The sequence below is a fragment of the Fusarium tjaetaba genome (genome assembly GCF_013396195.1).
Source record: "Fusarium tjaetaba strain NRRL 66243 chromosome Unknown NRRL66243_c0000301, whole genome shotgun sequence".
In the NCBI taxonomy this organism is placed as follows: domain Eukaryota; kingdom Fungi; phylum Ascomycota; class Sordariomycetes; order Hypocreales; family Nectriaceae; genus Fusarium; species Fusarium tjaetaba.
Window position 1 is genome coordinate 71,612 of NW_023501497.1, and position 22,366 is coordinate 93,977.

The 22,366-nt window shown below is 48.5% G+C and overlaps 6 protein-coding genes across 6 annotated transcripts; 2 read left to right on the plus strand and 4 right to left on the minus strand.

Moving 5' to 3' along the window:
• Nucleotides 1–629: 629 nt before the first annotated feature.
• FTJAE_11804 (uncharacterized protein) lies at nt 630–1,496 on the minus strand (the record flags this gene model as incomplete). The annotated part of the gene is made up of 2 exons (XM_037344786.1): nt 630–706; nt 761–1,496. 2 exons carry the CDS (start codon nt 1,494–1,496, stop codon nt 630–632), a joined length of 813 nt encoding a protein of 270 aa, XP_037201150.1.
• Nucleotides 1,497–3,845: 2,349 nt separating this feature from the next.
• On the plus strand, nt 3,846–5,375 carry FTJAE_11805 (alpha beta hydrolase fold family; the record flags this gene model as incomplete). Its single annotated transcript, XM_037344787.1, has 2 exons — nt 3,846–5,303; nt 5,355–5,375. 2 exons carry the CDS (start codon nt 3,846–3,848, stop codon nt 5,373–5,375), a joined length of 1,479 nt encoding a protein of 492 aa, XP_037201151.1.
• A 47-nt stretch (nt 5,376–5,422) lies between these two features.
• On the minus strand, nt 5,423–5,945 carry FTJAE_11806 (uncharacterized protein; the record flags this gene model as incomplete). Its single annotated transcript, XM_037344788.1, has 2 exons — nt 5,423–5,664; nt 5,825–5,945. The coding sequence occupies 2 exons, from the start codon at nt 5,943–5,945 to the stop codon at nt 5,423–5,425; spliced, it is 363 nt and encodes a 120-aa protein (XP_037201152.1).
• Nucleotides 5,946–6,971: 1,026 nt separating this feature from the next.
• FTJAE_11807 (uncharacterized protein) lies at nt 6,972–8,540 on the plus strand (the record flags this gene model as incomplete). The annotated part of the gene is made up of 2 exons (XM_037344789.1): nt 6,972–8,349; nt 8,419–8,540. 2 exons carry the CDS (start codon nt 6,972–6,974, stop codon nt 8,538–8,540), a joined length of 1,500 nt encoding a protein of 499 aa, XP_037201153.1.
• Nucleotides 8,541–9,166: 626 nt separating this feature from the next.
• FTJAE_11808 (DUF757 domain protein) lies at nt 9,167–9,769 on the minus strand (the record flags this gene model as incomplete). The annotated part of the gene is made up of 3 exons (XM_037344790.1): nt 9,167–9,233; nt 9,284–9,630; nt 9,692–9,769. 3 exons carry the CDS (start codon nt 9,767–9,769, stop codon nt 9,167–9,169), a joined length of 492 nt encoding a protein of 163 aa, XP_037201154.1.
• A 6,606-nt stretch (nt 9,770–16,375) lies between these two features.
• FTJAE_11809 (PHO88 (involved in phosphate transport)) lies at nt 16,376–17,031 on the minus strand (the record flags this gene model as incomplete). Its single annotated transcript, XM_037344791.1, has 4 exons — nt 16,376–16,606; nt 16,692–16,725; nt 16,824–16,925; nt 16,985–17,031. 4 exons carry the CDS (start codon nt 17,029–17,031, stop codon nt 16,376–16,378), a joined length of 414 nt encoding a protein of 137 aa, XP_037201155.1.
• Between the last annotated feature and the right edge of the window lie 5,335 nt (nt 17,032–22,366).

The window sequence follows — 22,366 nt, forward strand, 5'->3', positions numbered from 1 at the left end:
ATTTTTTAGATGACATTGCATGATCGCAGCAGATTCGTCAGTCTGGCCGTCTAATTTGAGCCTCATCAGTCGAATTATCGACTTCTTGTCGTCCGAGGTGTTGCCAGTTTTGGTCGGAGAATTGAATGCCTTAGTTTTTGCCTCAGGCCAATGTGGCGCTTCTGCCTGCTTTCCATTTTCACCCTCCCAGTCTCGTCTCACTTCTCACTTAAGGTCTTCCCCAATCTTGGGTCCATCGAGTATCCTCCTAAACGGATGTTAAAGTAAACATATCATCAACGCATCTCAATACCTCAATTTTTTATCCTTTAAAACACCCTCTCTCGCTCTCGCATCCATTTTTGTCTTATTGCCTTAATTTTGATATGCACAATATCTCACTTACCCATACAATGAGCAGCAAATCGAACGACATTCATCCTCAAAAGAAACATTCAACACAAATTGCTTGCATATGATCATTCTCTAAGCACAATGTACTAACACACTCTGTATACACCTAACCAATTATTAATAGCTTCGCCGCTCTTCAAAACGTTGCTCAGTTCATCATGCCGGTTCATTAACGCCAGAACTCAGACCTATACAGATGTTGCCAATACTACCTTCACTTCACCATCACGCATCCTTCATCTCTCGCGAGACTTGTCGGAACGCACTTCCGGATACTGTTGGTCCTGTGCGATGTGCGCCAGCGCATTTATCACTGTATTCATCAGCAAGAGAAGGGGGCCTCTTGGCCATGTCAGTATTAACATACTCTGCACGTCCATCTTGGATCTTGTCGCCAAGTAGAATTCTTGGTTTATCCTATCTTGCTCATGCTCGCCTGAGCCATGGCATGGACAAAACTCAAAGTCTGTCGAAAGTGGAGGCAGATCTGGCGTGGAGAGTCGAGTATCCCTGGGTGTCTCAGGGCACCAGTCGTCTGCGAGGACGACCCGCTCAGGGTTGCGCCACTCTAGTTCCAGGTGACGAGGTTCCACGGGTGCTGTGTAGCACCAGGACCCCGCGTAAGCAAAGCCTCCGTCATGATCGAGATGGGACGGTTGCCGGCTGCCTCGCCAGTTATCAATGGCCGCCTCAAGTGAGGCACCATATGGCTCGAGCGGAGCCGTCTGACAGAGCTCATATTCTGGCTCCAGACCAGGTGAGGACACCTGGGCTATGTTTGAGCACTGATCCCAGTCTGGCAGCTGGTATAGGCCAGGCGTTCTGGGAACTTCATCCCGAGACCAAGCATCCGCTTCTTCGATCCGCTGAACACGGCGAGGGATCTCAGCCAGGCGGCGAGCTCTGAAGGCGGCACTACCAATAGCAGGGTCGTCTTGGGTCTTGCGCTTCTTTGAATGGAGTTTCTTTTCAGTGACCCGGCTCTGGGATGACAGCCAGACACTGCTTTGTGTAAACTCTGGGGCGGAAGACGACAAGGGAGGGATGTGGGAAGAACGGCGAGAAGCCATCTCATCTTTGTTGAGGAAAGGATTGATTGCCATGCTAAGTGGAAGGGGACGTTCACAAGTGTGATGGGATACATGGAGATCAAGTGAGAGCAGCAGCAATGTAGGACAGGTGTGGATGCAAGGTTGTCCTACTTGGACTAAAAGGGTTCATGAACGCTATCAAGTGATGCAGTGAGATGGAAATGCGATTGGGAAGATTTTTTTGATGGGGTTTGGATGGGGAGAGTGAAGTGATACGAAAGGGGGAGAATGAGAGAAAATGGTCGAGGGGGGAGGAGGACTATATATGGGAGGCCCAGGGAACGACACTCCTGCTTCCCCCGCATCGTCCAATCACAGTGCAGTATTCACAACCTCTCACAACCTCACTCCTAGCCTATCCTACCCCCCACGCTTCAGCACATCAATTATCGTTGTCTTTCTACTCCTCACGCCTCATCTAAGTCGACGACGACAAAAGATTGGCTATTCCTGTATACACGATCACCCATTGTGTCGTGTCAGACACCGGAAGATAATAATGCTGGGCCATTGACAACTGACTACCAGAAGATTTGTGCGTGACTCGACTCTTTGCAGCGTCGTTCGGGCCACCCGATGGCATTGGGGTATTCTCCTCCACTTGAAGTTGTTTATGTTTCCTCTTTCCTCTTCTTTCCTTCATACTCGATAAGCAAGACTGGTAAAACATATCGGGTTGACTACCCCGTATCTATCACAGTGTCGGTCATACAGCCCGATGTCAAGGCCGCTGCGAGCGCCAACGCATTTACAGCATGCCCCCTCCTACGTGGGTGCGGTCGCATGTGCAACGTCGATATGCTTCTGCAATCACCCGTTTTGTCTGGATTGTCCAAGGGTGTGAGCAGATAGATGCTCGATGATGTTGGGGAAGGATCCTTGTCTACCTATGATGCTTCACTATGCGAATCACTTGAAGAAACTACCTGCATGCGTCGGATGTACGTTATCGACAAGGCTGACTATGCTACGGCAGCGATTGTCTAAAATGAGATGAAAAGATAATCCTCCTGCTTCGAAAGCCTCGCACCATTGCGTGTGAAGTTTCATGTAACTCCGATTGTGTGTGTATACCGCTGAATCCGAGATCCTGTATTTTCGGGAGAATGCGTAATTGAGCCGCCCGGACTCGTGTAATATCAACCAACTGGTCTAGTTCTCAGAAATGGAAAAGGGTAGAGACAGAAAGGGAGGTTGCATATCTGATAGTTCGCAACGTCTTATTGTGAAAGTGTGGTTGGATGAATGGGGTGCCTGACAATTCTCCACCATCCCAGTACTGGCTGGGTACTTACAAAATGCTGCGGGGATGTGAGGAGAGGTAGAGAACCAGTACCCTCACAGCCACACTCTGGGAAACCTGCCGCATGGTGATACGGCGTAAGCTTGCGTGTAACCCGCAGAGGCATTGTACAATCTTCAAATTTGGGTGACAGTTGGTTGGGCTCGTGTGGCTCAGAAAGCTGGGGAATAACTTTGATGGAGTTAATTGGATGGAATCCCACGTATTTGGCTGCCTGCACATGCGCAAACCTCGTCCTCTGTGTTTCCTTTCTGAGACTTGTCATATGCCACAGGATACCCGCATTGAGGGCTTGACAGACATGGACACGACTTCTAGCCAATTATACAAGACCCAGCTGTAGTGTCACCACTGTGCTTCTAGGGCTAGGGAACGATTTCTCGTATACGCGCTATCAGTAATCACCCATCTCATCGTTGCGATAGACTCCGTGGAGAGGCTGCAGTTCCCCGGAGTACAAAGATTCAGGGCCCCTTGCATGGATTCGAGTAACACAGTCCCCAGCTTGTTGTCTTCAGCTGTTGACGTGCGACATCATTCGTGGTACTCATGGTTATTTGGAATTGCTAATACGGTGCACAACAGCACGGCATTGATTTCAAATAGTTATATATTATTAAAAAGGCGGATTGATTTGATAAATGAGTTTGCTGTTTGGTATACAAAGGGCCCTTTGTTCTGATGTTGAGATGAAGTCGTTGTAGATCGTGGGGTCAAGGCCCGCCGAACTCCACTGACGGACCGCCCCACCCATCAGTGGAGTGGACCGCCGCATGGCACTGACTGACTCGGCCCCACTTGAGTGAGTCTTCATTCACGCTCACACGAGCCACAATTCAAGCCACAATCCTTCCGTGTTTGCGACCCTTGTACTGCTCCAGGCGATGGCTCATCCTACCACCATCGCCCCAACAGAAGAATGTGTTCAACAGACACGTCACCGATCTTTTCCTCTTTTCCAAAACTCCAATCTACTCTACTCCCATGATAATCCCCCAACTTCTTGTTTCAAGAACATATACTGTAGCCCGGTTTGAACCGGCCAGTGTCATATCATCATGATCGGCACATCATTCGGTGAATGGGTGCTTATTCGCTTATCCATCGCCTTCTTTCGCTACACGCCTCTAATTTACATCTTTCTCATCTTATTCCTCCCTCTCGTCCAACCTGTTTCCGTCGTCTTCCCATTTGTGTGTGTTCTTCTAGCTGCGCTGTCGGCAGAAGCGGTGTTCTATCTGTTTATATATAGACCGTACCTGCAGCGGCTCAAACGGGATGCAGTCCACCCAACAGCGCTGTCGCGCCAAGACCGAAATGCCCTATTTGAGCGATGTTTCGGAAACGTGCCGTCTTTGGAGATTTATCTGAGATGGTGGTTTCTTGATGCAGATCCCAAGGAGATACGGAGGGAGAATGTGAGAGAGTTCATGTTATGGGCTTTCTTTGAGAGGGGGAATGGTTCAGGGTTGGTGGATGATGAGGAGGCGGTCGAGGAGGAAGTTGAGCACTATCTGGACCTTGTTGAACAACGACTCGGTCGAAAATTCGAGGAAGGACGGGGCAACGTCAAAAGCCTTCGTCTCACGATTGATGGTATCACAACAACATATCGAAGTCTTGTTTGGTATATTATCGTCTTCTTCCTTGACCAGGCTACCCACCTTGCCTTTCGCTGGCACGGATTCGACTTCCACCGCCGGCCTCGCTCCTCTGCACTTCGTGTATTCCCCCCGCGGCCCCAAGAGCTGTTCCCTGGACCCAAATCTCCGTCCACGCGATTGAGTTACTGGCATCGCCCTCATACAGCCGAAGATAAGCTCCCTGTTGTCTTCTTCCACGGGATCGGTATCGGATTATGGACATATGTTCGTTTTCTGGCAGGTCTTCATAAAACTGGTGACGGAAACGGAAGTGTTGGTGTCATCGCCCTTGAGATATTACCCATCTCATTCCGCCTCACCCCAGCTATTCTCGACAAAGCCGAGTTCCTGGCTCACATGACATCCATCCTTGAACACCACTGCTGGCACAAATTTGCCCTGGTATCACACTCCTACGGTTCCGTTCTGACAACCCACATGCTCCACGACCCAAGCTTCCAACATCGTGTGCCCTCGGTTGTCCTTATCGACCCTGTGACCATCATGCTACATCTTCCCGATGTAGCGTACAACTTTACTCGAAGGAAGCCCAGGAGGGCAAATGAATGGCAACTGTGGTATTTCGCTAGCACCGACCCAGGAGTTGCGCTCTGTTTGGGCAGGCATTTCTTCTGGCGTGAGAATATTTTATGGAAAGAAGATTTGTTGGGGACTCAAAGTGACGGCCATCATGCAAGGCACGTTGCAGTTACGCTGTCTGGTCGCGACCTAATAGTCGACACTACAGCAGTTGCAGAATATCTGGGGGTTGATCTTGGTATCGGTCGGAACGGCATGGTAGCGGAATCGCACAATGGCGTTGAAGTGGTTATGTTCCCGAAACTGGACCACGCGCAAGTGTTTGATGATCGTGTAAGTAGAGAGTCGGTGATTCAGATGGTTAGATCGAGATGCGCAAGTTAGTGGATGGTATCTCAGGACTAGCCGGTGAAATAGATCGATATAATAATGAAACTGCGTCGTCATTTGCTTCAATTCTTTGACTGGATCACATCGCCACCCCATTCTGTCAAGTCTGCGCGGATGGGAGTTGAGCCATTTTGAATCATGAGCCATTGCACATCTTCGTCTGTGTCATTCTTGACCTGATGTTCGACCCAGGCGGGAACAAAGGCAAAGTCTCCCGGTGCAAGATCATGGTGTTTCAGTTCAGAGTTGACAGCCTCATTCACGATAAGAACGCCGTTTCCTGAGACGGCGTATATGATGGTATCTACAAACTCAGCATCAGCGTTTATGCACAGTAGACAGGTTTAGATGAGCTTACCTTGTTCACTGTTATGTCGAACTGTAGACTTGGAATGCGGACGCGTTGTGACAACTGACGTATGAGCGATAAGGTTGAGACATGGATCCAAGACAGCTTGACCTACCAGTTACGCACATATTGTCGCACTTTCCGACAACAGCAGGACGTTCAATAACAGGGCCTTCGACAGTAGGATGCGTTGGTTCAAGCTGTTTGGCGCGGGTGATGTTGGCAGAGGCGGGCATTATCATCGGAAGGATTTCCGAGATAAGCGGTAATAGCGAGCTCATCATCAGCGAGTTTGTATATGTTCACGATATTCAAAAAGAGATGCGCGATAGTATCAAGAGTAAAGTCACAAAGAGATGAAGATGTATAGAAGAGCAGAGCAATGTGACGTGGGCGGCGAAAGACGAAGGTATACCCAGCGGGAGATGACGTCGGTAGAATGATAATTGGCTAAGAGAACAAGTCTGCCAGTAGCACAAGAGACTCTAGGGTCCAATGAATGAGATTTTGAATGATGCACTATTGAAGGGTGAGAGAGAAGCGCGTGACCTGGTGATTTGGGAGTAGATTTGGTGTTTCGAAAGCTTGGGGGGGGGGGGGACTCAAGAGTGAAGACAGAGACAGGCCAGGCGTTAGGCCTCAAGCGGCCCAGCCACCGGAGCTAGTGGCGCAAGAGTTCCCTAACGAGGATGGAGATTGATAATGCATGTTGATAGACAAGGGTTGAGTAGGTCTGATGTGATCTGAAATATTAACAGTTTTACTTTATTTACTACTCTTTTTGTCTTCTATTGTGACTTGCTTGCTGTTGTTTGAGTTGGTGAATGAATGCTCCGTACGTGGGCGAGTGATTGATCATCTCCCCACTTCCCGTATGAATCTATCTATAGCAAGACAATGTCGTCAACGAAATATCCCAATACGACTAAAGCTGTCATATAAAAACATGCTCTTTGACCCAAATTGTTAATTCGTATTTCCCTCCCTCTCATGACCTGATCAGAATCGAGTGGTTCCGTTCTGGAGTCGGCATCTCCTGCGGCTGAACTCCGCTTAGCTGCATTAACTCGACTTCCCCCATCATCATCACCGCTGAAGCTGCAAGTCCAGACCCTCTAGACCATCCACCCTCGACTCATCAGCTCGCCACCCCTGCCTTGGACCCCGATCTGATAAAAACAAGGTATATCCATCATTTTATCTGATCAAACTCATGAGATAGGAACAGCCTCTTTAACTTATCTCCTCAGGGCACACTCAAGATGTCATCTAGTGAACCCCAGTCACCACTGTCCGAGCCATCATCAGATCCATACCCCGGGCCTCCTCTTCTTCTAAATCTCCCTCCTGAACTCATAGACAACATTCTTTCTCATCTTTCTCCCTACGACCTCTCCGCCATATCCGCAACATGTCGAGATCTGCATAAGCACGCTCTCTCAGATGTCCTCTGGTACCCCCTCGTTCAAGAAAACGTCCCAGGCGTCACTCTCACAAGTCCCCAGCCCTGCGGCAGCTATCATGAGCTATACGTCGCTCACGATCGTCTCTGGTTCCTCCCCAGGCAGAAAATCTGGTTCTGCGATAGAGATCTCACTGGAAGACTCATGATCGTTCGCTATGATCCTCGGCGGGGTTGCATCGAGGGCTATCAATTACTCGCCAGTAGAGACCGGCAAATACAGCAAAGTTTCATCGGACAAGGCGACGTCTTGATTAATGAGTTTGATCCTAAGGTCAAGCTTCATCTTGATAAGCCCGTACTGCAGTTTCGCGTGGGAGAACGGGCTCCGGAGGATTTTCTGAGTCGACCTGGTGCCAATCGCTTCGCTGATGAGATGCCCGTGACTCTTGATGACAGAATCGATGCTCTGTTTAGCAATTTCATGCTAACATGCGAGCTCGATCAAGAAGAAGCCCAACAAAATCTCAACTCGCGTTTCCCATACGGCAACATCTGGCCACCGCCTCATATCCCTTCAGACCACCATGTCTCAGGTAGCAGCACGCAAGTTACGTCAGAGGGCATCTTCGTGAAAACACCATCATCCCGGCCTCAGCGCCGCGAAGAAGTATCAGAGCGATTCTTCCGCATTCGCCAATGGATGGAAATGGCGGGCGGTCTATCCCGAATCGGTATGGCAGCTGGTTTGGGTGGGATATACAATATGCTAAGATTATCACGCACCGCAGTCGACGGCGGAATGCCCAACGTTCACGTCGGCGAGGAGCTCGTCACGTACTCCACCCTCGATCCCAAGTTATATACGCCGACTGTGCTAAAGCCGTGGAGGGGAATTTGGGTCGGCGATTACAGCACCCACGGATGCGAGTTTTTGCTTATACACCAACCTGACGATGAGACGAGTGCGACAGATGAGGAACTCGGTCTTGTGATACGAGATTCTGAGAGTGATGAAGAGTGGGAAGCGAGACGGACTGAAGGACGGACGTTTCAGGGACGGCTGGAGGCTATTAAGTTAACTGGTGATCCCAACGTTCCGCGGGGAGAAATCACGTTTGTAGCTGATGACATTGGACCCGGCGGTCTCGTAGACGGTCCACCAGTAGATCCTTGCTTCCAGGGGATGAGAGTGGTGCACAGCAAAGGACATATTGCAAATACAGGATTCGCCTCAGGTAAGTCATGAACGAATCCCTTATCTCACTTGGTACTTGGTCTAGATGAGCTTGTACTGACGTAGACAGACCGGTATATCGAGAGCCAGCTTATATTCGTCAGTCATGATCGGCTTGCGCAGCACTGGGTTGGGTTTGGACATATTAACTACTTCCAGAGGGTGGACGTTGATGAGTTTCTCAAGGTGTAATGTTATCTTGAGAATGGAAATGAAATGGCACTCATTGCAGTCAATTTCAATGTTTAGAGCAGAAGTTACGGCTTTGATGTAATGATACATGATTAAACTTTGCTTGAATTGAGAAATCGTGGTGCGAAAACTGCGTCTTGGTTCTGGCATTAATGTGTTGTCAAACACTGAGTCTCACATACTTTGAATTTCCCTTGCAGCCCTACCTGCTTTCCAAGGCATCTAAATCACAGCCGAATATTGAAGCTATTTGAATAACGATTTTTATTCACTTCGTAATAATGTTCAAAGTCATCCAGGTGCAAACTGTCAACTTTTCAATTCCAAGTTGCCTACCCTAAGGTGAGCACTTGAAGAAAATCATGATGGACCCAAACTTTGATGCCATGTATTTCTAAGGGTATCAAGGAATATTCCAATACACGAAAAACCATCGGATTCAATTTGGATCGTACGTTCGTGATCATGATATGCATAGATCATTGGCGCCATGTATCGCCCTCGCCCACTCAGGCTGTTCCCTGTCCTGCAAGGGTTCATGTGGGCTCGAGGCCCGACGCCGTGGACGTACGCATGGCTCACTTCGGAGGGCTGCTGTTGTTTATTGTTCGTTCTTTTGTCTTCGATTACTTGGACTTGTTCTTCTGAGCCTGAGCCTGCTCGTAGATCCAGTCATTGAGACCAGCACGGTTTCTACACCCCATTAGTCTCAATCTCCATCATCCCGGCACATCAGTACTTACCGTGCAATCTCAAGAGCGTAAAACTGCATACGAGGCACAAAGATCGTGGTGTCCTCCTCATACTCAACGTCGGGTCTATCGCGCACCATGGTACCAAAGTTATAGTCGTCCACCTTCTTCTCATACGCCATCATGAACTTTCGCCAGCGCTCCTTGCCGGCCTTGCTCTTCATCTCGTCCTCGTTGACCTTGGCGGCGGGGTCGAACTCGGGGAAGTCGGTCTTGAGGTGCTCCATGATCTCGTCGTCGATCTTTGTCAGGCGGAGGGATGAGCCCTTGACGCGCTCGAGGATGGACCAGTAGGTCTGCATGTGCTGGACGACCTTGACGGCGAATTGCTTCTCGATCTAGTTACGGGGTCTGTTAGGAGGGTTTGTTTCAGATGTTGGGGTAAGGTAGGGTGCGTACGTCTTCGTTGTTCTGGGCGTTCTCGGCGTCAAAGTTCTTGGGCACGGGGGCGCCGGCCATGTTATCGAGGGGATCCATGGTGGTATGTGTGTATGCTCGTCAGGATTTGCTTGGTGGTTTGTGTATAGGTTTGGAGTTGAAGGTAAAGTTGGGCAAAAACTTGAACGTGGGGCAATGATGATGGAGGGGCAGCCACAAAAAGAAACGGCATGATATCAGCGCATAGTGTTTGCGCTTGTTAGCACTGTCTGTCTACACGGTGCATCTGGTGCCTGCTGGAACGTGGTGGACATATCTCGTAATGACTACAATCTATCAAACAGATTATTGTTTCTACCGAAGCTTTCTTCTTCTGTCGAAGCTTGCAAGTCATATGACTCATGCGGTGTTGTTGCTTGCTGATGCGGCTGTTCCATCGGGTAAGGCCAGGAGCAAGACCCCGAAATCAAGCTGTACCTTCCGTGTGACTCGACTGTTTCGACTCCTGCCAGGTCAAGGCACTCCTCAATGCTAATTGGGTCCATTTAACTCTGCAGAATTCATGAAGCCTAGGTACCTAGGTAGGTAAGTTCTACTACAATTGCATAAGTCAAACTCATTAAACCTCATGACACAGTAACATATTACATAGTCATCTTAAACTACAACAGATACGCAAAAGTATATATACTGGTCTCAAGTATAACTTTGTTGAACTTTTAGTATCAGCTCTGGCAATCAGCTTTCTGGCCGTAGGTCAATGTCCGCAAGTCTCCCATTACATTATCGCACACTTGGCTTCGAGTTATCACTGCTATGACGACGATCTTGTCGAAGATGGCGATGGAGAGCTATTTAGATTATACTAACTTAGTCTAAAGGCGTCCGAAGTCTATAATACATTTGCCTAAGTTTACCTAAGTCTATACTAAAGACCTTCTGAAGCTATGCCCCTTGCTTCAGCAAGAGCTTGAGTTCAAAGTTACAAAGAAGCAAGCCAGAGAACCCCCAACCCCGATCCTAACCCCGGTATACTCGTGCTTTATCGCCATTATCGACCCAAATTCTGAATTACTCATGACTAATTTATCATCGACTCCTCATGCTTTTTCACCCTTGCGGTCGAATTGAACAGAAGAGAGAGCGATTTGTTTCTTCCTACAGCAACTTGTCTGCTCTATTTCTCTCAAGGGATGCCCATGCCTAGTCATACGGTAGGACATCAAGGGTTGATACGTTTCTTGAGACGAGGTCAGCTACAATCATAATGAAATGTCCGGGGAAAACGCACTTGGAGATGGCTCTAGACCATGTCTTCCTCGCATCACTCGGTATGGTACAATTTATGCTCATAAGGAGTCGTATCATAAGCTTTATAATGCTTTCGACTCGAATCTGTTTCGACGAGGGGGAGATTTGCCGCTCTTCCTGTCTTTGCAATGTAAGGTACCTTGAACTCTTCTCCAAAGGGCTGGACCTTTTGAGGAGAGGCGAGGAGTAAAGACTTCGTCCGGAGTGTATTAGATACAGATATTAATAAGAAACTATCATCGCTTATAAGAGTTGTAGAAGGGGTACTTCAATAGCTGGCGCTGTCCGTAATGTGCGGTCGCTTGTGGTTCAAGGCTGCCAGGCCGCGTTGTGGGCTTGCTTCTGCTGTAGCTCCACTGTAGTCTCTTAATGGCGGTATTAGACATATATTTCTCATTCTCTGATATATGAAAACTCGTATAGCGTATGAATGGGTGAGGTCAAAGATTCGTTCGCTGTCATCATCGCAAGGATCTGCCCTAGACCTTTAAGCGACACTCCGAGATTCCAAATACACGAATAGAGAAAACAACGAACTTTGTTGTGATGGGAATATGATTTGGTATCGCGTGAAAGACTTTCTGGCGGTTGAGAAGGACTTTTGTGGTTGTTGTTGTGAACTTGATGTTTTCCAGTCTTGTGGGAAAAGGAAAAATGAGGGGAGGGGAGGGGAGGGTTGGGTTTCTATGATTATCTTGGCTCGCTTTTTGTGACGAAGAATTAATTAAGCAAACTTTGTGCATGCTCTCTTAGGCAGTGCCTTTCTGGATGAGATGGCTGCTGTTCTCAACAGGATGTCATTCGCCCTGGACGGGCGCTTGGGCACCTTTAGGCACCTTTATCTTCACTAAAATCGATTTCTTAGCCGGCGTCTCGGGCGCAGGGCTTCGTACAGGGCTCGAGGAAGAGGCTGCGGCAGCGGCGGCGGTCGTCGATCGGGTGCTGCGTCTGGGGCTCGGTGTATCCGGTTCCGGGGCTTCGCCGATTCTTCACATCAGCACTTCGCAACTTCACAATGTTCACGATGATTGTATCATCACTCGTCCTTGCTCCGAATGGAAAAAGGCACTGAGGACACACGATTGCCTCCTGGGCCCTATGGACGTCACCTCCACAAGTAATGATCAGTTGTGGAGGATGAGGAAGTTCTCATTCGACGGCAGGATCCCAGAGCACATTTTGTGTCTCCCCACGAACCTCTCGATAGGCCCGCCCTTTTCGTCTCTAGCTCTTCCGAACAGGATTTAGTTCTTCTTCATGGTCTTGCCAAAACAGCACGGTGATGTGTTGAATATCGACGCCGGCCAACACTCAAGTGTTTGTCTTGAGAAACTTTCTGTGTTGGCATCATGGTCGGTGAGGTAGCGGACCTTCGTACGAGGCCTGCGTGAAGATGAAATGCTCCACGTCTCAATAATATATATAGAATCATCCTAACTCTGATCTTTGTTTTCTCGTGGTATAGTTATCTTTGTAGCAAGGATGCGTCTACTACCAAGACAAAGTTCCCCTATTCTTCTAATTGTGCTGGGGGTAGTTGGGTGCGGGAAGATCTGTCTCAGGTTCTCTTTCATGGTCAAGTTGAAGTGCCCACACGAAGATTGGGGACTTTTCCAGAAGCCACTTGAGGAGAGACCGCTATTCATTAGGAGGCGACAGATTTGTGTCATTCTGTACAGATCCTGGATATATGCTAGACTCTATCGGCTCGGTTCTGCAGCAGACGACATGGTTGGATTGATCCACACCCAACTTTACCTTCTCCTCGGGGGCGGGTAGTTAGCGAATGTTGATAAAGTCGCGTGGTGGCTTATCCTTGGCCTTCTCCTCCTAATTCTTTGGCTCAGACTTGAAGGTAGAGGAAGCAGACGTTTCCACCATTTCACTCGACTTTGCTACCCCGATATTTGCCATGATTGCAACATACAATGGATATTTGAGCAGTAGAGGTCTGGGTATAGTTCGGATGACAAGATGTCAATCGCTCAAGGCGATTGGCTGGTAGGCCTTACGCCTTGAAGACAGACCGGATTTCGCTAGAGGTCATGCTTGCCCCTGACCCGCTCGGAGGCGCAACAATGATGATGCCAAGTTTGCCGAGCGGCATATATCCCCGCGAGGCCATGGACTTTGGCTTCCGTTCATCCCTGGCGTTGGTATTAGAACGGCACTTGCCACGTAATAGGGTATTACACTCCAACAGAACAACTCAGTTGCCGCCGACATTTCCACCAGCATTGGCAATAGGGTCAGGTCCCCTGGCAGCCCCTGCAGCTGCCACCTTTCTCTAGTTCACCTATTGAGGTGTTGAGATAGGGGAGTTTGATGCTGGCGGCGGAACGGTACTGGAGCCACTCAAGATCAAAGAGGAATCGCATCGAACCCGTATCTTCGATCGAAAATTCTTCGCAGAACCAGAACAAATCATCGGAACTGCCTGTCCATTGACAAGATGATCACGTCCATCCCGAATCTCATGGTAGAGGCGTTCATGACAATGAAACATGCTTGATGAGTCTATTGCAGCTCCATCTCGTTTCTCTCATCTGGTGGTATGTGTATATTATAGTTGCGAAGGCTCTGTAAACGTTTAATCTGATCTGGAGGGTTAGTTATGTGAGAATGGAAAAGGACCACGAGCTTACTTGATCAGGTAATGTAAGTTCCGTTTCTCAACGGCCCCTATACCTATAGGAAGAGCTTCTCGAAACTCCGTTGCAAACGTCCCAGTTTGTATATATTTTGAGATATTGCAATGTATATATATTGTCCGGCTTCTTGCCGGGAAGATGGTTCGCCATTCCATATCATCCCGTTGTCCTCTATGACCTGCTGTGACTTAACGATTTCTAAAATTATCGTAAATACAATACCGGCGTTTCTTTGGGTGTCGAGGAAAGTTTTCAAATACGTGAGGACCTCGTGTAGCTTCCCAATTCCCATGTGCCGGGCGACAGCTTCACCGTTTTCATCAATTGCAGTTCCGACGAGGGTCCTTACGGGCATCTGATCGCGTCCGACCAGCACGGTTTGTTGTGATTGATGTAATGCTCGGTTTGGACGAGCCGCTCATCTGAGATATCACACAATCGTCAACAGATTTCTGTGACTACCTCTCTAATACTATACTAGTAGTTCAAGGCCGTCAATTCGTTTCCTTCGTTGCTTTCGGCGTTCGTCAGAAAATGAAAAGAGCTTTCGTAGAAGTTGAATTTGATCGACATCATTGAGAACCCCGATCGCTTGACTGGCTGTAGCCTTCATCTGAAACACATATCAACACCCAAGACCTTAAAAGCGTGGAATTTCTCGTAGCCAGTTGCACTGACTCGGTTACCGTGCTTGATCTAATAGCGCGAAACGAGTGCAGGTTTGGCTTGCTGAGTATCGAATTCGGTGAAGGTGGTTATTATGCCATCTTTCAAGCAGACGCGAAATACAACAAAGTTATCGTCTTAGAGGAAGTGTTCAATGATTTAACATAGCACCAGACTTTGTGTGCTTTGTTGTCTACATGAATGGTCTCATGATTACTGAATATGCCCAGAGAATGTTGTAGTTGTCGAATAAATGAGAACCGTCTAAAGTTACTGGATTCATATAGCGATGATTGGGTGAAATAGGGGGACTTCTATGGCCTGGTAGATGTTGAAGTGGAACCACATATTGAGATGTTTGTCCCAACTGTCAGGGTTATTCTTTTCATAAAGATCGCCAGACTTCTCAAAGGGAAGGAATTAACCCAAAGCTCCAATGCATTAGAGTAAAATGGGATGAGGCAGAGTGAAGATGAATCACTCTGCATCTTTATGTCTGATATATATAGAACTGGGAAACCGTCTTATACTTGGATCGAGGGCTGCTCTCCAGAATCTGCCGTGTCACTCTAGTACAGGGCCCGCAACACGAAAAGGCAAGACGAAGTGAAACTCTCTAACACCACGACCGGGTAAGAGGGAGGGGAGTTTGCGAGCAACGTGGTTACCTGTGCTGCGCTCGTCTTGGAAGCCGATGGCTTGGACGGCGAGGCTGCTCTTCAGAATCTGCAGTGGCAAGCTATTTCAATTGCTGTGAAGGCTCGTCATCCGGGCCATGCATGTTATACAGGATCTCGGCAGCTTCTATTGTATCTGTGGTACCATTAGAGGAACCTAGTGTCAGATTGGTGGCCATGCTGAATCCGCTGATACAGCAGGACTATTGGGCTGAAAATGCGGGAAAGAGGAGTCGTGCTCTAAACTGAAGAAAGTGGCGATTGAGGAGTCGGAGCTCTAGGAACCGAAAAGCAAGGTCCCCTGATTACCTAGGAGAAGGAGCACGGAATGTGATGCCAACATAGCCTCACAACAGTGTCTTCGAGTTCTTCGTCTGCGCTGGATAGCCTATTCTTTTTATCTTACAGGCTATCTTCTCGGAAGAGGAGAAACCACAGTGTCGCTTCCTCTTCTAACCTCTTGAATCGGTCGAGAAGATAATTTACCTCTAAGTTTTTATAGGATTGGGCTCGTTCGGGATTCAAGCGAAAAGGGATAGCTAGTAAGACCCTAGCGGTGTCGCTTCTAGTAAGGCGGTAACCCCACCGGTCAGGAGGAGGGTCAGGAGGGGGGTGTTGGGCTAAGGGATGATGCGTGAACAGAGTCCGCTGCGATAGCAAGACTAAGACAAGTAGGATGGCCCGGTACATATCGTCAAGGCTGTAGAGGCCGAAGAGCTAAGGACCTGGAAAATCAACCCTAGGGATGCCCAGGGGGAAACGACGGGTGTATATATCTCTGAGGTCATATAACTTCCATCAGGTCGGTTATCGAGTGGCGCGAACTTCAGAATCTGAATAGCGTGCGCCAGAATAAAGAGTAATAGGCTTTCTATAAAATGACAATCGCCACATAGTTGTCCTGGCCGCTAAGAAACTGGATCATGTTGCAGATTCCATGGACTTTGTCTCGATCGTTTGTTCCTCTCAGCAGAAGCTGGACCGGAACTTCAGGCATCATGTTGCTCATGGATGACAGTGAGTGGTGGTTTCGAGACGACTTGTCGGCTTATATATGCAGCTCTCCCTAACCCTCAACCTCCTCGGTGGTAATCAGGGCCGGGAAGAGGCTCGTTGTCGGGTACTCTAGGGTGCCTCCATTCTCATTACGATCCAAACGGCCCATGTCACCTCTGCTTGTTTAATCTTCCGGAGTTTATGCCCACTAGCATTGAGGCGATTTATGTATAGAGGTTTGCAATGGAGATCCATGGCACCAGATAGCCAGTTCTCCGCTAGACATATTTTGCTTCCTGTGTAGATATGTAGACAGTTGAAGCCCCGAGCAGCAACGGCCAGGCTGCGTCATAGAGCTTATCCGAGAGCAGTCACCTCTGCCCTGTGCTCTCCCCAATGTCTACTCAGGGTCGCTTTGTATTTGCGATTTGATGGATCTTGTGAAGGTCCCACTTCGCATACCCCTCGTGCATGACCAAGACGAACTCTTCCAGACGTGGGATCGCGCTGCTGGCGAGGTAGACGGCGCGAACGACGTTGAGCACGAAAGGATCATCGAAGGGAACATGCTTCGACACCTGCATCATACCCAAGATGATGATCAGGTTGGTGCTAGAGGCTTCCGCTCGAGCACGCTGAGAATGGGTTCATTGCCATTGCTGAAGTGGGACAAATATCTATACAACAAGAAGGCAAGACTGATGTGTGTATGCAGCCAACCTGAAGCTGCTTTGGTGTTAGTGCTCGGTGGGAACTATCAGCGATAGAGTTCCATTTTTCGTTGCCGTGAGCTCAACGAGTAGATGCAAGTGAAACGATATAATCTACACCTACAGAACAGTCAGTACATACGACCATAGGTAGTGGAAAATACGGGATCCCGTCCGCTCTCCCATAGTCAAGCCACTAACCGGCGGATTAGTAGTTGGGTCGGTGACGACCAGCGAATCCCCGCTGTTGTATGTTTTTGCTTACCTGACTTTTTGTTTTGCTGTGATAATAAACTTACTGACCAGTTTATGTTGCCCCTAATGATGGGAAAGGTGGTTGGGTGGTTCATGGTACTCCTCGCAAAACCCGCACTTAGAAAATGCCATCATTATGTGAATTTCGCCAATGGTGATGTTTCGGCTCAAACTGGCACGAATGATGTTGACGAATGCGCTATGTCCATGCTCTAGGACCCCCTTGCAGTCCAGTATGGTCTCTGTGGTGCTGTGTGCCTTCGCATTCACGTTCTGGAAGGGCATGGTGTTGATGTCCATCAACAATAGGTTGATTAAGGGACCCACGAACTTGGGCCTAGCGATGCCTTTCTTCAGCGCGGCGAGATGGTGAGAGTGTCCTTACCACCGGCGATGTGCTTACACCCTTGGGTGCTCAAGGAGGTCTCTCAAACGAGGCGGCGGGGACCCGGTGAGGTCGCATATAGGTTGTCCAGCTGGGTGCAATTGAACTTGGCCTTCCTCTCTACCCACGCCATCATCCACTCCCTCATAAGTGAGAGTGTTAAACAGAGGCAAATGGCTGCTCACTTCATGATAATCTCGTTAGGGTGTGGTTGGTTGCGAATTTCTTTGTCAAGTCGATGTTTGACTTCTTTTGACACGTCGATATGGAATTTCGGCCATTGTACTTGAGTCAAGTGCAATTTGGACTCCCGTTTATATAGTGTCGCCATTGAAGCACAAACTTGTCTAGCCCAGCAACAGTGGACCATAGGAAGTACACCATAAACTCCCCTTCCAGTCTCGGGACCTGGCGGGATTGGTGTGACAGAATGGTTAACAGTGTGTACTCTAGTGGCACAGATAGTAGCGGCCAACTTTTGTTTCGTCCTCAAGTGGTGGTAGCGGTAAATGTGCCGGAAATGCTCAAGTGACTGCAATGGAAACCCAGGGAAGAGAGTCAAAATCCCTATGTCATTCCAGGAGTTGTATAGCGGCGTTACCGTGAGAAGAAATGTGTGGCTGAGTCGAAACATGAACTGCTTCGCGAGACACAGCACATCGTCTGGTTATCGTTGGGGTCCCGTGACACTGCGAACTACAGCAAAGAGGCTGGCAGTAATGTTCATCAACCCCAGATTAGGAAGCGGACTTGTCTTGTATGCTGGAGTTCGAAACCTGAACTGATCCTCTCCTGGATGCAGAGTTATATAATGAGCTTCGTCGAGTTTGCCGCATTAAGTTCTCGCTTCGGGCAGCAAGGTTTGTCATATGGGCCATCTTCGATGATATCTGGCTTTTGTTCTCCTCTGCCGATGCCTCAAAAAGTCATTGATGGGTACCTTGAAGTTGACGCGCAGTTGCCGGACTTGCGGGCAGCCATCTCTGCTGTCATGGCCGTCCTGATCCACGAGGGATGTACAACACTTTGAGCTGTCAGAAGATATTCGCATGAGTAATGAAGAGGATTTGACTTACCTGGTACGAACGCGTGGGGCTTTGTAGATATATCTCAGCTCCTGGCCAAGGCCTTCGTGGAAAGCTTGGAAAGTCGGAGGGAATTGTCGAATATATAACATAGCATCGAGCAACTTGGAGTACGTATAAAGCAAGCGTGATTTTGATCGACGGTCTCGTCGACTTCAGCGCCCTGTTCTTTCATGAGTGTCCTAAATGAGGATCTTTTATAATATACGCTTGTGTGACATCTGTCTTGAGTTCTTTCAGGACCCTCAAGATAGGTCTTCGGGCACGTTCTTTTCCCATGAGTAGCATTTCGAGAACTCCCCACCGCATTGCTTTGGGTTTCATTATGGATACCTCAGCGTGGCACTTGTTTCGATCTTCCTCTGATATTGCATGTCTGCTGGAGTCAAAAGCCGCAGGTGCTGCATATCGTCGTTTCCGTCGACCCTGCAGCGCTTGGCCATTCAAGGATGGTCTCGTTGTCCTTCACAGTGGCGATCTTCAGAGTTGGAAGGTTAAGATTCTGCTTAAGTCAGTTCATCGTTGCCTAAAGATTGAAGATCACAGAATTCACACCTATAAGCATCTTATGCAGGAGATAAGGCCGATGGCAACGCTCCCTAACGTGGGGTTTTGGTGGTATACTTTTGTTTCACATCCCATAGACTGTATTTTCTTTTGCGAAGTGTTGCTTTAAGTCCTGGTTCAGCACGCTGGGACGTTGTCTTGCATCCGTAGCAGCATCCGATGCCCTTCTTCGAGCCTAAGCTGGGGGCTATACCGATATGCTGGTGAGCGCTCAGAGGCATTTGCACCGGGCACATAGTCAGGATCTAGATCATCTCCATACTGGATAGGTATTCCAAGATTCTCCAGAAGGGAACCCCGGGGAAGAATGTATATAGAGCTTGAGCCATTGTGTCTTTTGCTCCGAACTTGGTCTTCCAGCTCTTTCTGACAGCAAGGCAAGCACGGTAATCATCAAATTCGAAATACTCGGTGTCGACGGTGGGACCCGGCTCTCGACCAAGATGGGCGTTGATGGCTACCACAGTGGTATCTGGTGGTAAATCACGCTTGCTCTTCTTCCTGTCCTGGACCTTACAGCGGAAATGATAGGCCGAGGCCTAGGGTTAACTTCTTGAACTAAGGTAGTGATATCGTCTTTGAGCTAGCTGATACAGTTGGTATCTTAGATGATGTTTATATATATCCCAACACCAGTATCGCTGAGTGAAGCAAAAGATCGGTCCTCGAGATGATTCGACAGCGGCAATGAGAGCCTGTGCATTTCACCAGCTTCTACCTCGATGAATCGATAGCCCGCTCAAGATTTTCGGAAGTCCAGTGTAGAGGCGAGGCTTGGAACTGTTGGTTTTCCACACTCAATGCATGAAGTGACTTATTCGTGAAGCCTGACATGTTGCTGCCGGTGCAGTTGTACAGTGATTGTAGTGATGTCGCGAGGTTTAACAGAGAAAGTGCAGTGAGGCTAGCTCGTTCATCTGGCCCATGGTATAGTATAATGACCTCAGTTGATGGTCATGTGGATCATCAGTCAGAGACTGTTGGGTATTCTGAGGCGTCAGTCGTCTCAGAGAACCGACTACTTCAGATAAAGAGTGGCCGGCATCGAGTGCCCAGTGTTTCTGCAAGCCCGGGACATATCAAGGTTGGTTAAATATATAATCTGGTAAACAGGAGAAGCTCGAGATGTCCGCCAGAACAGTCATATGCCCCAAACGATTTGGTTGAAAAGGGGGGGGGGGCAGCTGCCAGATGAGGCTGGGCACGTTATATAATGACCAAGCACGTGAGATCCACGTTAGGTGTGCCGAGAGGGTTGGTCAGGGGTTGGGAGATAGGTCTGAGGTCCTGTAAGATGGGGAACTTGACATATGAATTCGGGGGGAAGCTGAAACCCCCCAATCCTGGCGTCCTCCACCAGGAGAATTGTTCACGAGTCTCAGACCAGATATCTTCTCAACTCCCTGAAGGGTCAAACTCTGGACTAGGGTAATGCGTTTCTGCTAAATTCTCGGTTGGGCGTGTTGCTACAGTTAAGATGATCGAGACCCTCATGAGGCTAGAATAAAGAAGAAAAGTAAAGTGGGTAGAGCAAGACAACTGGTTTCCTACCAAAACGTCCGCCATAGCCAGCGCTACCAGGCTCATGCAAATGCCAGTCAAGCACCCTGTACTCTCTTTGCTCAACGGCATCAAAGTCTGGCTGCAAATAACTAAAGATCCGAGGAAGCAAAGTGCTGATCTTCTCCGATTCAACTTCGTCCTGATCTAACATGCAGGGCCTCATCGTCAACCCCATATCCGGCCGCTTTCATGGATCGAATCCAGGAGCTATTGGGGTTCGGCTTTGGATGGCCATCCAGAATACAACGAGACTATCCTGGATGGAATGTATCGTAAACTTGGTCTGCCAGTACCGTAGATCATAGGAGAAGGTTCAGGGGATAATGTGGCTCGATCTGGAAAGAATGGTCCCCCTCTGCGAGGTTCAGATCATTGTCTTCCTCGATTCGATCTTGTGCTCCATTCTAGAACATAGTTTTGACACATCCTGCCCTTGGAATTGCGGTTGAATAGATCGAGGCGACGTACAGAGATATTCGTGACAAACCCTAGTGCAGGTTGGTAGGAATAGCATGGAGCCAAACTCGTCGCAGAAGCCGCACTTTGGCGAGATGAGAGCGAGGTGGATCTCACTGATGGTTATATGACCGCTCAGCCCGGTACGAGCGAGGTTGATAATGGCACCGCTGTCAATGTGTAATAGATAGGGAAAAGAGGGGATAATTTAGGGTTGAAGAGAATCAATATATAAGATTCGCTGCCCGACATTTGCAGCGAGAAAATTGCGACTGGGTCGTTTTCTTTGCTCCAAGAAGCTGGTTCGGAGAGCACCATATTGTTGAGTATTTCCAGGGGGTATATTCGTCGCCCAGAGTGGTACATTTGGGATCCAGAAAGATCCTCTCGTTGACTGGCAGGGATGTCAGGGTGAACAAACTTCCCTGGTGAATTCGTTTCACCGAAGTCATTAAGAGAAAGTCTCTCATAAAGTTCCTGGATAATTTTGCCGTCGAGTGCCTGGGCTGTTTTGCAGGCCAAGTGAACACTTGTGACAAGGTTCGCGCTCTCGGTGAGTATATAAGCTGCTAGTTAGTTCATATGACTCTTGTAAGTTATATAGTTGAGTGAAATCGAAATCCCCCTTTCCCGTAGCCAAAGATATGTCGATCTTGTTTATTGTCAAGAACATGTCTGGAGGTCATATGTCTTGACCTAGAGCATATTGGATAGGGAGATGCTGGGCCCAAGGATGCATTAATATCCTTGTGACCCTGGCTGTTGCTTCGCTGATCGCGTTTACGACAAGCAATAGGAAAAGGTTCGTTCTTTTCGAATTGTACAATCAGGTCTGACTTATGCTCAAGCTGAGAGTCGAATGTGATGTTGTGAGTATATATCAAGATCTTATATTATAGAATGCATTCTTCGGCAGGTTTGCCGCTGGGGAAGGTGATCGCAAGACGAGTGAGCTTGTTGCAACGGGGAGGGGATTTTTCAGCGGGTCGCGGGTCGATTTGCCATCGATAATATATAAACCCCCGGGATTTTCAGAAGCCTGATGTCGAATGGTGAGAATGTTTTGAAGGGAAGAGTCGCGGGATGGACGATGAGGCAGTTGGGCGTTCATATGACGAGAGGCTGACGCTTGTAGCTGAGAAGGCAGGAAACCTAGGCTTAGTAGACGTAGCGGAAGCAGTAGTATCCTCCGCGTGATGGAGAGTACTAGCGGTGTCCGCAGCGTGAGTGGGTAGTCAACGGTTAGGCGCAGGGCTTGATGAGTATCCGTTGTCTCGGTATGAAAGGTGTTTTTCTCGTAGAGTAGTATTGAAAGAGAGATAGCTTGCTGAACAAGTGGAAGCTTTTGTGTGCTCGGTGGTCTTGCTGTTTTCT